The sequence below is a fragment of the Pogoniulus pusillus genome, chromosome 9 (assembly GCF_015220805.1).
Source record: "Pogoniulus pusillus isolate bPogPus1 chromosome 9, bPogPus1.pri, whole genome shotgun sequence".
NCBI lineage: Eukaryota > Metazoa > Chordata > Aves > Piciformes > Lybiidae > Pogoniulus > Pogoniulus pusillus.
Window position 1 is genome coordinate 33,830,511 of NC_087272.1, and position 12,394 is coordinate 33,842,904.

At 41.5% G+C, this 12,394-nt stretch overlaps 1 protein-coding gene across 4 annotated transcripts in view; it reads right to left on the reverse strand.

Annotated features, from left to right (window-relative positions):
- The window catches only part of SMIM14 (small integral membrane protein 14), a 68,870-nt gene that overhangs the window by 25,478 nt on the left and 30,998 nt on the right, over positions 1 to 12,394 (reverse strand). For all 4 annotated transcript variants that reach the window (XM_064149160.1, XM_064149161.1, XM_064149159.1 and 1 more), the window contains one exon: positions 10,560 to 10,670. In XM_064149160.1, coding sequence (XP_064005230.1) covers positions 10,560 to 10,634 — 75 coding nt within the window. In that variant the 5' untranslated portion in view covers positions 10,635 to 10,670. The remainder of the gene's footprint in view (positions 1 to 10,559; positions 10,671 to 12,394) is intronic.

The window sequence follows — 12,394 nt, forward strand, 5'->3', positions numbered from 1 at the left end:
TCAAATTAAATTTTAATAGCATCTTGCCTGAAAAAAGACTAAGACTTTCTATCCAGTATGAACACTTTCAAAGTTAAGTGAATTATTGGACAGATAAAAAAAAAGGACAAGCTATTCAACTATCAGGAAGATACCAATGATCAGACAGCCCAGCAGTTTGCACTGTTTCAGAAGAAATAATGACACAATCTCTGTCCAAAAGCACTTCCCAACTCCAGAAATGGTGTAATAAAGAGGTAACAAAACAATAAGAACAGGACTGGTGTCAGGAACACAATGCAATAATCAATGAAAATTGATGTGGATGGCAGATGGGATGAAATAAAATTGTTTATGTAGAGATAATTAGAATAACTGATTTTTTTAGAGTAACTTTTGAGACAGCTCAGAGCAGAAATAAGTCCTCATAAAAGACAGGAACGAAGAATTAGCAAGTTCATGAGGCAGGTCAGGAAAAGAGCTCCATGAAAAAATTGTGATGAAAAGAAGCCCAGAGACATGTGTTACAGAAACAGATAAATTGGGGACAAAGACATAAGACATGAATAATGGTGGCAATGAAAAGAAGAGGATAGATAAGTAGAAAAGCAAGGACAGATAACTAATTCGATATGGTCATTTATCCCATGAATAAAAGTAAGTTTAAAATGGAATCATAAAGTCTGTTGATAGAAATTTTATGTGCTAACAAGGTCAAAATATCATTCTTTGTGAACACGATTTTTTTGCTATTCAGACCAGTTGTAAGCTCTGCTTTTTCTCTCCAACACTGCCAAAGATGACACCACCGTGGCACACTCCTGATTGCATTCCGAGGAACGAAGCCACTGTTCAAGCTCTGCTGGCAGCCATGTCTGCTCTCTCCCATGTATGGAAATGATTTAGTAAGCAACAGGATAAATAAATTGCTCTGACAGGATAGGCCAGTCCTAAATACAGGCTGGGCTGCAAATTGAATTGCAGCATTATCCACAGAGTTCAGATTTAAAGATGCAAAAAATGACACCAACATGCAGTATTCTGCTACAAGCTGGCCAAGAAAAACAGGAGAGAAATAAGGAGGAAAGAAGGGCATACTGATGGGACTCTACTGTCTCTTCAACCACATCAGCTCCTCTTAGAGGAACAAAAAAAGGGAAAAGTGAGCACTGCCTTTCCCACTCCCACATATTCTGTGACCACATGCAGAAATAAACAAAAGAAATATTGTTCACAGGACAGAATCAGTCTGTGATAAAAATATGGAGCTTGGGCCTGTGAGGTGACAGGTCATTTTCTCTCCCGTGGCAAATGAAGCAGAAGGATGGTTGGTATCTTTCAGGATTCCTAGATTACAAATCAGCTCTTAAGACCCAGAACCACCAGCCAGTTATGACAGAGGGAAAACATTACCTTTCATGCTGAAAGATAAGAAATTGTATGAAGGAAGATGCAGCAGAAAAACAAGTCAGAAGGGATCACTGTGCAAATAGGAGCCCTGATATGGCGATTTGCAGAAGAATTCTTCCTTTCCTTTATTTCCTCATTTAAACTGTGATTTCTGTTTTGCCTTGGTATCATATAGGTCCCCTTTTCCACACTTCCCTCACTTTCCTATGGCTGCATATTTTTTATTGGTACTTCATTTTATAATTTTGCTGGCCTGAGGACATGGGATATCACTAGCATCCTACTTTTAGTGTAGGCAAAGCAGAATTAGCAGAACAGGATGAGTCAGTGTGACAGTCAGGATCATTACAAGAAGCCCACAGCACCTCTGACTGAAATGCTAGACAACAAACTTATGACATTTACATTAGCAAGCTTGCATCTAAAATACAAAACCAGAATATGTGTGAGGGTTTTTACCAAACAGTTGAGTATCTTCTGCAAAATGATGCTATTAGCAAATGAAAAGGGCACTCCCACGTAGACGGGCTTGAGGAAAAGGCTTAGGAGTTCCAAGAGATAAGTACAGTTTGCTCTAAGTGTTGATTACTCCATGTGTGGCCTGAGAAAAAAAGCACAATTTTCTTCTTTTTCCTCAAAGGAGCTGCCTACAGCACAGCTCTGATCACCACACAGAATCCAGCCATTTGGAATACAGGTTGCAGCTATTAATGCCTTCTGCAATATCAAGCTGGCAAAATTTTCAACACAGAATTTTCTACACTGGAATGGGTTGCCCAGGGAGGTGGTTGAGGCTCCATCCCTGAAGATATTCCAAGTGAGGCTGGCCACAGCTCTCGACATCCTGATCTAGTTGAGGATGCCCCTGCTTACTAGCACAAGGGGTTGGGACCAGATGATCTTTGGAGGTCCCTTCTAACCCAGACCATTCTATGAGTCAATACTCTCACACTATGCATGCTTTGAGATAGTCATGAGGTGTGAATGAGATTTTGTATGTATGTGTGTATGTGTGTGTGTTTGATTTTTTTAATGTATGTATATTGGTTAAGAACTATCTGTTTCCAGACTACTAAAAAGCTAAGGCAAGCCAAACAAACAAAAAAGAATAACAGGTGCCTCCAATTTTCAGTCAAATCCCCACAATGAACACAAAAGTCACCATGGGATATAGACCTGAGTGGATATCATTATTCCTTTCTTTCCTTCCCTTCCTTCCTAATAAACACCCACTTACCTGTCTAGAAAATAGCCCCCATTTATACTTCTTGATCTAGACCATTACCAGTGCACAAACTCTTGTGATACAGTTCAGAGCCTCTACACTGTGTAACATCAGCACCCAGTGAAAGTGAGAAATTGAAGACAGAGGAGCAAGATCATTCAGGAGCAAGCTCACACCCTGCCACTCCATCCTTGTGCTTTATTATTTCGGGCTCAGTGCCTAAAGAGGTGCATTGAGTCTTCTGCCCTGCATCTCAGAAGGATGATTGCTTCTCCGTCCCAACGAGCAACTTAAGTTCACCTTTTGGGAAATGCCTGTTGTGAACCAGATGGAATGCCAAGAAATTGGGACGTGAAAGCACAGGTCTGGAAAATGGGGCGAGAGCAAAATGCAATCTCCTACTCTTGAGGTGGCTGGCTAAGAAGGGCTAAAGACTAGAGGCAGTAGCAACTGCTATTAAAAAAAAAAGTATGTTATTAGAAGCTAAGTGCTGTGGAATGTGTAGAAATTCTCCAGGGCAAGCTCCACATTTAGAAGGTAATTTTAAATTATCAGAAATGTACTCAGCATAGTTCTGCTGTGCTTTCAGTAGAAGGCCACATCAGTAAGGTAACTCTTTGCTGGTTGCCTGAGGGGCCATTTAAGTTGGGCTTAGCTATGCTGACACCGTGAGAGCTTTGTTGCATTTGCAGCATGTAACACACATCTGGTTTAGACATCCACGTTTATGCCGTGCTGCTTGCACAGAGTCTCTTCATGGTTATGCTGGACACCATTCCAGACTATGCCAGGTTATAACAGCATGACTCTAAAATTTCTGTCCAGGAGAATTACATGAAAACTTGGTTGACAAAATTGAGTGTTTGAGCCAACTGCATTGAAATGGTTTAAGAATTTGTAACTTTAGCAGTAAAAATCTAGTGACACCCCAGCATACAAGATAATAAAAACTAGTATCTAATTACTTTCTTTATATGCCCCAGAGCTTTTGAGACATTTAAGCCTTCTGATATAGCAACATTACCAGACGTGGTCCATTTCTTTGCAATTAGCTACAGGAGAACAAAACTAAGACAAGGCTGTCACCCCCAGAGAGGTCTGTAAGGCCACCAAATCTCTGCAGTAGAACTGCTGGCAGTTCATCAAAATGGGTCCTTTTGTATAAGAGGATTAGAAATGTTTTGGGTTAAAGAACATATTGCTTATTTTCACAGAAATTAGTATGAGAAGATTATGAAGTCACAGTTCCTGTAAGCAAATACTGTATCAGAAGGGAAGAAAAGAGGACACTTACACCACGCAAAGTTATCTGTGTTACTGGCTTACTTAGACCTTCTGACCACTCTAAGTAGTCATCCACATGTCTAAGGCTTCATGGAGGATGCTTTATGTAAGATTATCCCCTGCTTCCACCTGGTTTTTAGAGTTGAACTGAGCCTTGGGCTAGGACACTCCATGGACCAGCCATGCTTACTCAGACAGCAGCAGTCCAGAGGAGTAACCTAGTGCAACCAAAATTTTATTTTACAAGAGAAATGAAAAAAAGGGAAATAAAAAGGTTTAAATGTAGCCACTTTCTTATTCAGAGATCTGTTATCTTCTGCCACAACTACAGCACAATTTTCTCTGGGTACCACAGAATGTCCTTCACTGTGAGTCTTTCAAACAACCATCCCCTTTTCTGACAGTCTCTCCCATTCAGTATTTGATGTCATTTGTTGGTCTTCATTGTTGACTTTCTTGTCAGACTAAGTTTTGCAGATGGAGAAGATTGAACGGGAGATAGTCATACAAGCTAACAGACTTGCCATTGTCATTTGACAAGTCTTGTGTATCTGCAGAGGTTGAAATGTCTTGTGATACTTTTCTTCTGTGCTTACTTCCTCGCATGGAAGTTTCCAGCTATCTGCTATATCCACAGAGTAAATAGTGAGTCCAAGATAAAATAGACAAATTGTTGCACAACACCACCAAGTCATAACAGATGTTGCTATGGGTGTTACATACTAGAAATGATATTTATCAAGTCCTAGCCAAAGATTTTCAACTTCTATTGTTTCCTAGGAATATCTGAAAATGACACTTGTTCATTAGTTACAGTGCCCAGACTGCAGAATTTTGCCATGAGTGAAAATTTCATATTTTGACACTAACAAGAACCCTGAAAAATCCACTTCAGCAAAAGGGCAGAACATTCAGCATTCATTGCTATTAAAGCATGTAAAAGATAAGTACTAAGAACAGTGAATGTGAAAAATATCTCCTAGTTAATCTAATGAGCAGAAAAAAAAAAAATCACACCTTGAGTGCTGTGTTCAGTTCTGGGCCCCTCAATTCAAGAGAGATGTTGAGGTGCTGGAACATGTCCAGAGAAGGGCAACAAAGCTGGTGAGGGGCCTGGAACACAGCCCTGTGAGGAGAGGCTGAGGGAGCTGGGGTTGTTTAGCCTGGAGAAGAGGAGGCTCAGGGGTGACCTCATTGCTGTCTACAACTACCTGAAGGGAGGCTGTAGCCAGGTGGGGTTGGTCTCTTCTGCAGACAACCAGCAACAGAACAAGGGGACACAGTCTCAAGTTGTGCCGGGGAAGTATAGGCTGGATGTTAGGAGGAAGTTGTTGTCAGAGAGTGATTGGCATTGGAATGGGCTGCCCAGGGAGGTGGTGGAGTCACAGTCCCTGGAGGTGTTCAAGCAAAGCCTGGATGAGGCACTTAGTGCCATGGTCTAGTTGACTGGATAGGGCTGGGTGCTAGGTTGGACTGGATGATTTTGGAGGTCTCTTCCAACCTGGTTGATTCTATGATCAAGTGCATTACAAATATACAGTCTCTTGTCTCGGAAACCTTCATGGTATTGTGAATTAAGAAGAAAATAACCCAACCTGTTTACTCAAGTGAAATGAAGGACAGAAAAATAATCAATGCATGGAGCTTAGTAAGAGTCAGGCTTTTTAAAAACAAACATCTTTCTCCTTTTCTAATTTTCTTTGGTGTTGCTAATAGCAGAGGGGAAGAAGAGTTTAAGTGCCAACAGCTTTTCATTTTTCATTGTATAAACACTAATTGTGATGACAAGATGAAATGAAGTCTGCATTTCAAGCAGAGATTTAAACTGTAAGCTATATATATTAAAAAAATATGATGCATTCATTTATCCACTAATTGTATTTCAAATGTCAAATCTGTTTTCTCAGACTTTCAAAGTAAATACACCAATTAAATTAGAAATTAAAAGTAACAGGTTGGAGATTAAAAGGTCAACCTCAGGTTGTACAGTCAGACTTCCTGACCTCCTCCTGACCTTGGCATAGTAGCATCATTCAAAATTCCCCTCCAGTTGACTACAGAAGATATCCTGTTTATTTGAATATGTATTTTTAAACTCTATTTGCAGTAATGATCATAGAATCAGTTAGGGCTGGAAGGGACCACAAGGATCATCTAGTTCCAATCCACCTGTCATGGGCAGGGACACCCTACCCTAGTTTGGGCTGGCCACAGCCTCATTCAGCCTGGCCTTAAACACCTCCAGGGATGGGCCTCAACCACCTCCCTGGGCAACCCATTCCAGGATCTCACCACTCTCACGATGAAGAGCTTCCTCTTCATATCCAGTCTGAACGTACCCACCTCCAGCTTTGCTCCATTCCCCCTAATCCAGTCATTACCTGATATCCTAAAAAGTCCCTCCCCAGCTTGTTTGCAGGCCCCCTTCAGATACTGGAGGGCCACAAGAAGGTCACCTTGGAGCCTCCTCTTCTCCAGACTGAACAGCCCCAACCCTTTCAGTCTCTCCTCATAGGAGAGCTGCTCTAGATTACCCTTGTGGCCCTTCTATGAACATGCTCCAGCATGTCCACATCCCTCTTGTAACAGGGCCTCCAGAACTGGATGCAATGATAACTCAATACATCACACCTTCAGTGGCAGAAGCCTTAATTCTTATTCATACCTTAATTCTTATTTCCTGTCCACTCAGGTATAAACAAGTAAGTATGGAAAAATTAATTTCCTTTAACCCAAATGCAAGTTATTAAAGTCTATGTCAACCATCAGCTTTTTGCACGATGTCATTATTGGATTAAAGAATGCTAAAAGTACATTTCCAGCCTTGGGCATCTCTTATAATTACACTGTTATTCTGTTGAATTGGATCTTCACTCTGAACTTCTGGAATTACAGTGTTTGGTCTGGAGATAATTACACAAAGGTTTTGGAGTAAAGGTTTTGAGGTAGTGAGTTTCTAGTCTCCACTGACACCTGTGGGGTTCAGCATCTTTGAGAACTGGTGTCCAAGGGTTCCTTTTAGAACAAATAGTAAAACTCCTAATTGTTTATGTTGTGTAAGATCAAGTGACAGAACAGCAGCTTAGAAAGCAAACTCTAAGAGCTTTTTATGTTTTGTTTGGTGGTTGCTGTTGCTTTTGGTTTTTTCTAATGAAAATCATAAAACTTACAGATGTAATAAGAAAGGCTGAGGAAGTCTCCTGCAAAACAGGTTACCTGAGGATAGTCTGGCTGCTGACTGAGACATTTGAGACTTTTCCTTTCTAGATTCTGCTAAATTATCCCAGCTTGTGATTTGTTCTTATAAATATTTAGGAGCATCTGTTTTGCTTTTTAGGATAGACGAAATCTGGCATTTTCCCTTACGCCTCAGTTCCAAGTGCTAATTGGTATGATCTTTTTGGAAGCTGGACACTGAGCAATCAACTCCATTCCTGAAGCAGGCACACTGGTAAGACTAGCCTTGGTAACTGCCCAAGAGCATCTATGAAGTGCTCTGCTTCCATTCACAAGGCAAGAACTAGTGTGATCCATCTGCACCATGGAACAGCCCAGGAACAACATCTCACAGACCTCTGTATCACTTCTGACTCTGGATTTAAGTCACCTACACTGTTCATACTGGAATCCTCAAACTACAACTTAAAAAGAACTTTCTGAAGCTTGGTCTTGGTGGCTCCTTTGCCACTGTTTTAGTATGTGTCCAGAAGACTCAAGGTCTAGAATCAACAAAACTGGGATATGGCACAAATGTTACATTGAGGAAAAGAGGGAAGTGCATGTGTATGAGCATCCATATGGGGCTAGCAGGGAAAGCATCTTGTGTCCAGCTCTGGAGCTCTCAATATAGGAAGGACATGGACCTGATGGAGCAGGTCCAGAGGAGGGCCACAAAAAATGGAGAAGAGGAGGCTCTGGGGAGACTTACTAGCAGTGTTCCATTACCTGAAGGGGGCCTATAAGAAGAATTGAGACTGTTCACAAAGACCTGCAGTGATAGGATGAGGGGCAATGGTTTCAAACTAGAGAAGATTTAGATTGGATGTTAGGAACAAGTTCTATACCATGAGAATGATGGAGCACTGAGCAGGTTGCCCAAGGAGATGGTTGGGGCCCCATCCCTGGAGATATTCAGGCTGAGGCTGGACAGGGCTTTGGGCAACCGGATCTAGTTGAGGATGGCCCTGCTGACTGCAGAGGGAGCTGGACTAGATGACCTTTAGAGGTCCCTTCTAACCCAGCCCGTTCTCTGATTCTCTGAAATGGTGCCTCTAAGTGGAAAGTATGCACTTGGATGGTTGGGTCCTGACATATCGGCTCCACAGAAGAGAAAACTGCTGTCCACAGAATCTTCACTTTTCTAGGGCCTTGTATCAATAGCATTGACATTTAACAAATGTGTGAGTAACAGAAGGATGCAGTTAACCCCCTGCACTCAGCACTTTAAACACACATCTGGAATACTGCATCCAGACTCCAGCTTCCTTACACATTTACAGGCTGCAGTAAATTCAGCAGGGGTCACCAGGGGCTGGAGCACTTCCTCTGCAAGGACTGGCTGAGGGATTTTGTCTTCTTCAAATCAGAGAAGAGATGGTTTTGCAACTCCCCAGTACATACAAGGAGGTTATTGAGAGGACAAAAACAGGCTCTTTGCAGAAGTACATGGCAGAGGGTATGATACATTCAACTGAAACAGCAGATGGAAAACATTCTTCGCCACAAGGACAGACAAACACTGCAGCAAGAGGCTGTAGAACTGCTATCCTTAAAGGTTTTCAACACTCACCTAGAATAAAGCTCTGGAAAACATGGTCTGAATTAATTGTTGACCCTGCTTTGAACAGTAGGTTGACCCAGATGACCTCCTGGAGTCCCTTCCACCCTGAACAACTCTAGTAACACCAGCAAATGGGCACAAGTCCCTTCCACTTCTTGCACCTCCATCTGCCAAACAACCCTGCAGTTCGTTAAGCAATAAGTGAGTCAATCTCCGGTGGCTTGTGAGCATGAAGAGAGCACTGGCTGCACCACACTTGAGAACTACCAAAGGCAAATGGTGTCAGGCCCACAAAGCACATGGAACTGGCTATGCACGACATGCTCTATTTATCTGGTGTTATTCTGGACATTGGTGCAGCTGCCCACTACAGAATCTGGGGTTTGGCAACTCCAGCCTTGATGCTTAGCCCAAGGGTCTTGTGGTCTGTGAGATAAGTGCCTGTTATTTCCTCTTGTCCTTGCAGGTGATTGCCTTTTGCTGCAGATACTGATGTAGCTCTCCCTCAAAGACAGGGTGGTCTGGGTTATTTTGACTTCCAGAGTGGCCACAGGAGGAATTTTGTGTGCACAGGCCCAGGGGTGCAACACAAGAATGGGATGGTGCAGGCTCTGCAGTGCTGCATTATGGACACATGTGGTGAACTCTGCGTACTCTCAGCTGAGCAATTCTGGAAAACAGCAAAAACTCTGGAAAAAGGCAAGCTCCCTGAGAGCACACAGCATCTGCTTGGCTTCAGGTTCTGCCTCCGGCTCTCCAGATGAGACAGTGTAACAATCAAGGCCAATCAAGGTTTTCTGTTCAGGGTGAAGCAGGGCCATACAATCGTTAACATTAGCAAGGGCAAGTTAAATGTACTTCTTGCAAAGTAGCATAAAACAAGTATGTTTTGTGGCAATGTGGAAGTGGGTTTATTCTAAGGACAAGCACACAAATTGATTCGTTATTCCCAGACATGCATTCTCTGGAGACTTATATATTAGCCCTACTCTTACCACAGCCTAGTGGATGCCATATTTCCCTGATAACCTTCTTAAAATACTGGTAAGAAGTCTCTTGAAAAAGGGCCCAATTCTAGGGAGGATGCTCTTCACACATACTGCCTTCAGCAGCTGATGTACTCAGTAACTTAAAAAGATATTAACTTAGGCCCTAAGGAAGAAAATGGAATAAAAACAAATGTATGAAAATCAACAAAGGGAAGTACACCAAAAGAAGCTGGTGTCCAAAGTGATCTAAAAAAAATAGCTTAACCAAATTAGAGTTGCAATCAAGTTAACCTAATTGCTAAGAGTTCACAGTTGTACATGTTCCTTTAAAGAACATACATTGAAAAAAAAATAGCACTTTACACCTCTTTATTCAAAGCACAGTGAACCAAGTTCCATGCAGAAGCAAATAATCGCTGCTGTTTTAGAGGTCACAGTTACAGCAGCGTAAAATACCTTGCTTGAAATTGCTCAACCATATCAACGAGACAGCAAGAAACAGAACCCACACCCAAAAATCACTGGATTCTCAACTTCAGAATTTCATAAAGGTTGGTTTTTAAAATGTACATGTTGTTCTCTTGGCACATGAATGGTTGAACTTCCTATGTGTGGTATCACCTTGAACTCAAAAGGGTTTGCAGGTTTTACACAGAGTAAGGAAAGGTTACAAGGAAAGACTTCAATAGAAACCCTGTCAATGCTTTCAAACTGCAGCCCTGGGAAATAAACAGAAAGCTCTTCAAAAGCTCATCAGAATGTCAGATGCACAGATTCTAACTGAACATGCAACTGAATAAGCAGAATCGAAAGCATCAGTAAGTGCAAAACTGCAAGAGCTGAAGTAATGTCTGAATAACCACCCTTCCAAATATCCTCATGTTATCCTTACCAGATTAATCAGTCTTCTCATTGCATGTTCATGCGAGCAAATGCATTCACAAGGATCAAATCCACCTTCTGCCATGGTTATCTTGATAAACTTGAACTTGTCTGTGAACACCTAAGAAGAATAAGAATAAAGTGACAATGGACTCTTTTTTTTTTTTCAGCTGACCTTATTTTTCACATCAAGTTTCAGTTCATTCAATGCCAGGATGAAAAACCAAAACAAAGCAGGGTAATCCTATTATTTCTTTGGCAGTATGAATGAAGAGGCCTGATATGTGCAGTTACATTTTGATGTTGCTGAAAGCAAAGCCTCACACAGGCTTCCTTAGAGAGCCAAATAATATTTTTTTTTGCCAAGGATTTGTGTGTCTCCCCCAGGGTTCCTCACGTACCACAATGAAATACAGGCTAACAAACAAAACCCATGAGGATTAGATTTCAGTCTCTCATCTGCAGAGTGAGACTCCCAAGTGCATTGAATTTGAAAAGTTAGGGGAACTTCTACTCCTAAACCTTTACAAACTGTTGGCATTCTCCCTTCTAGATCAACATATAGGAAAATGATTTAAACCCTAGTAATTCTTTGCTAAAGAGAGAAACAATGATCCTTATTGTGTAGTGAAAGCAAGCAGCAGGAGGGGCAAAAAGTGGATGTACTTGAAAACAGTTTAAAAATGGAGATACAAACACTAATTTTAGATCAAAGAAGTAGGTCGTTCACTCAGCAAGACAGAAAGTTCAAGGAAGCTATAATGGACATGGGAAGGAATCAGTTCTAGGTTACTCACCTGCTAAAGCCACTTACACCCCACATGTCAAGCATATGTAAGTGCATCTTTACTATTTACCAATAGCTTCCTCAGTGACTTAATTGATGATCAAAATGAGTAGCACACTGCAAGGCATTTCCAACCTTGTGGTCATACCAGGGATTGATTTCTCTTGGGTGAGGACTTCCACAATGTATTAGATCAGTTCTGTATTATGCTAATTATCAAGTGTTTTTGTTATCTTGCATAAATAAAGCTGGATTGTGCTTGTGTTGCATGCACTGGAGCCCTCATCATAAAATCACAGAATGATTTGGGTTAGAAAGGACCTTTAAAGGTCATCTAGTCCAACTTCCACTACAGTAAGAAGGGCTATCTTCAACTACAGCAGGTTGCTAAGAGCCCTGTCCAGCCTGACCTGGAATATTTCCAGGGATGTGGCATCTACCATCTCTCTGGGCAGTCTGGGCCAGTGCCTCACCCGCCCTTGTGTAAAAAAATTCTTCCTTTCATATAGTCTGAATCTCCCCTCCCTGATGTGAGATAGCACAATAAATGCAGCAGCAGAGCAGATGCAACCTCTCAATTTCCTAAAAAAAAAAAAAAAGTAGTTTGTGAAGGTGCTAGACATTTGAAGGGTGTGCTGAAATCAACAGATGTGCTCTGCAGTCAGCACCTATACAAACTTACAGCCTTGATCACACATAAGCATTTTAATGTTTTGACCTCACTAGGAGACAGAAGAATAACCTACATGGCTCTAAGAAATCTTCATTCAGCAGAATGTATCACCATGGTAGTTCTACCCTCTTACAGAAGGGAGGAAAAAAGAAGATGCATTTCAGAAGTCCTTCCTCTGCCAATGTCCACCACTCTTCTCTTACCCTCTGCCATGGTGGAGAGATGGTAAAAGAAGGTAAGTGATTATCTGTGTCTTCATTATGGAGTCTGAACATCAGTGCTGTTAGTCTGTTTGTGTCTCTACTTTTAAAAAATAATACTGAAAACTGAAAAAAAGAGCAAAAGGAACAAAAAAAAAATAAGGGATGGAGAAAAAGATTTTTAC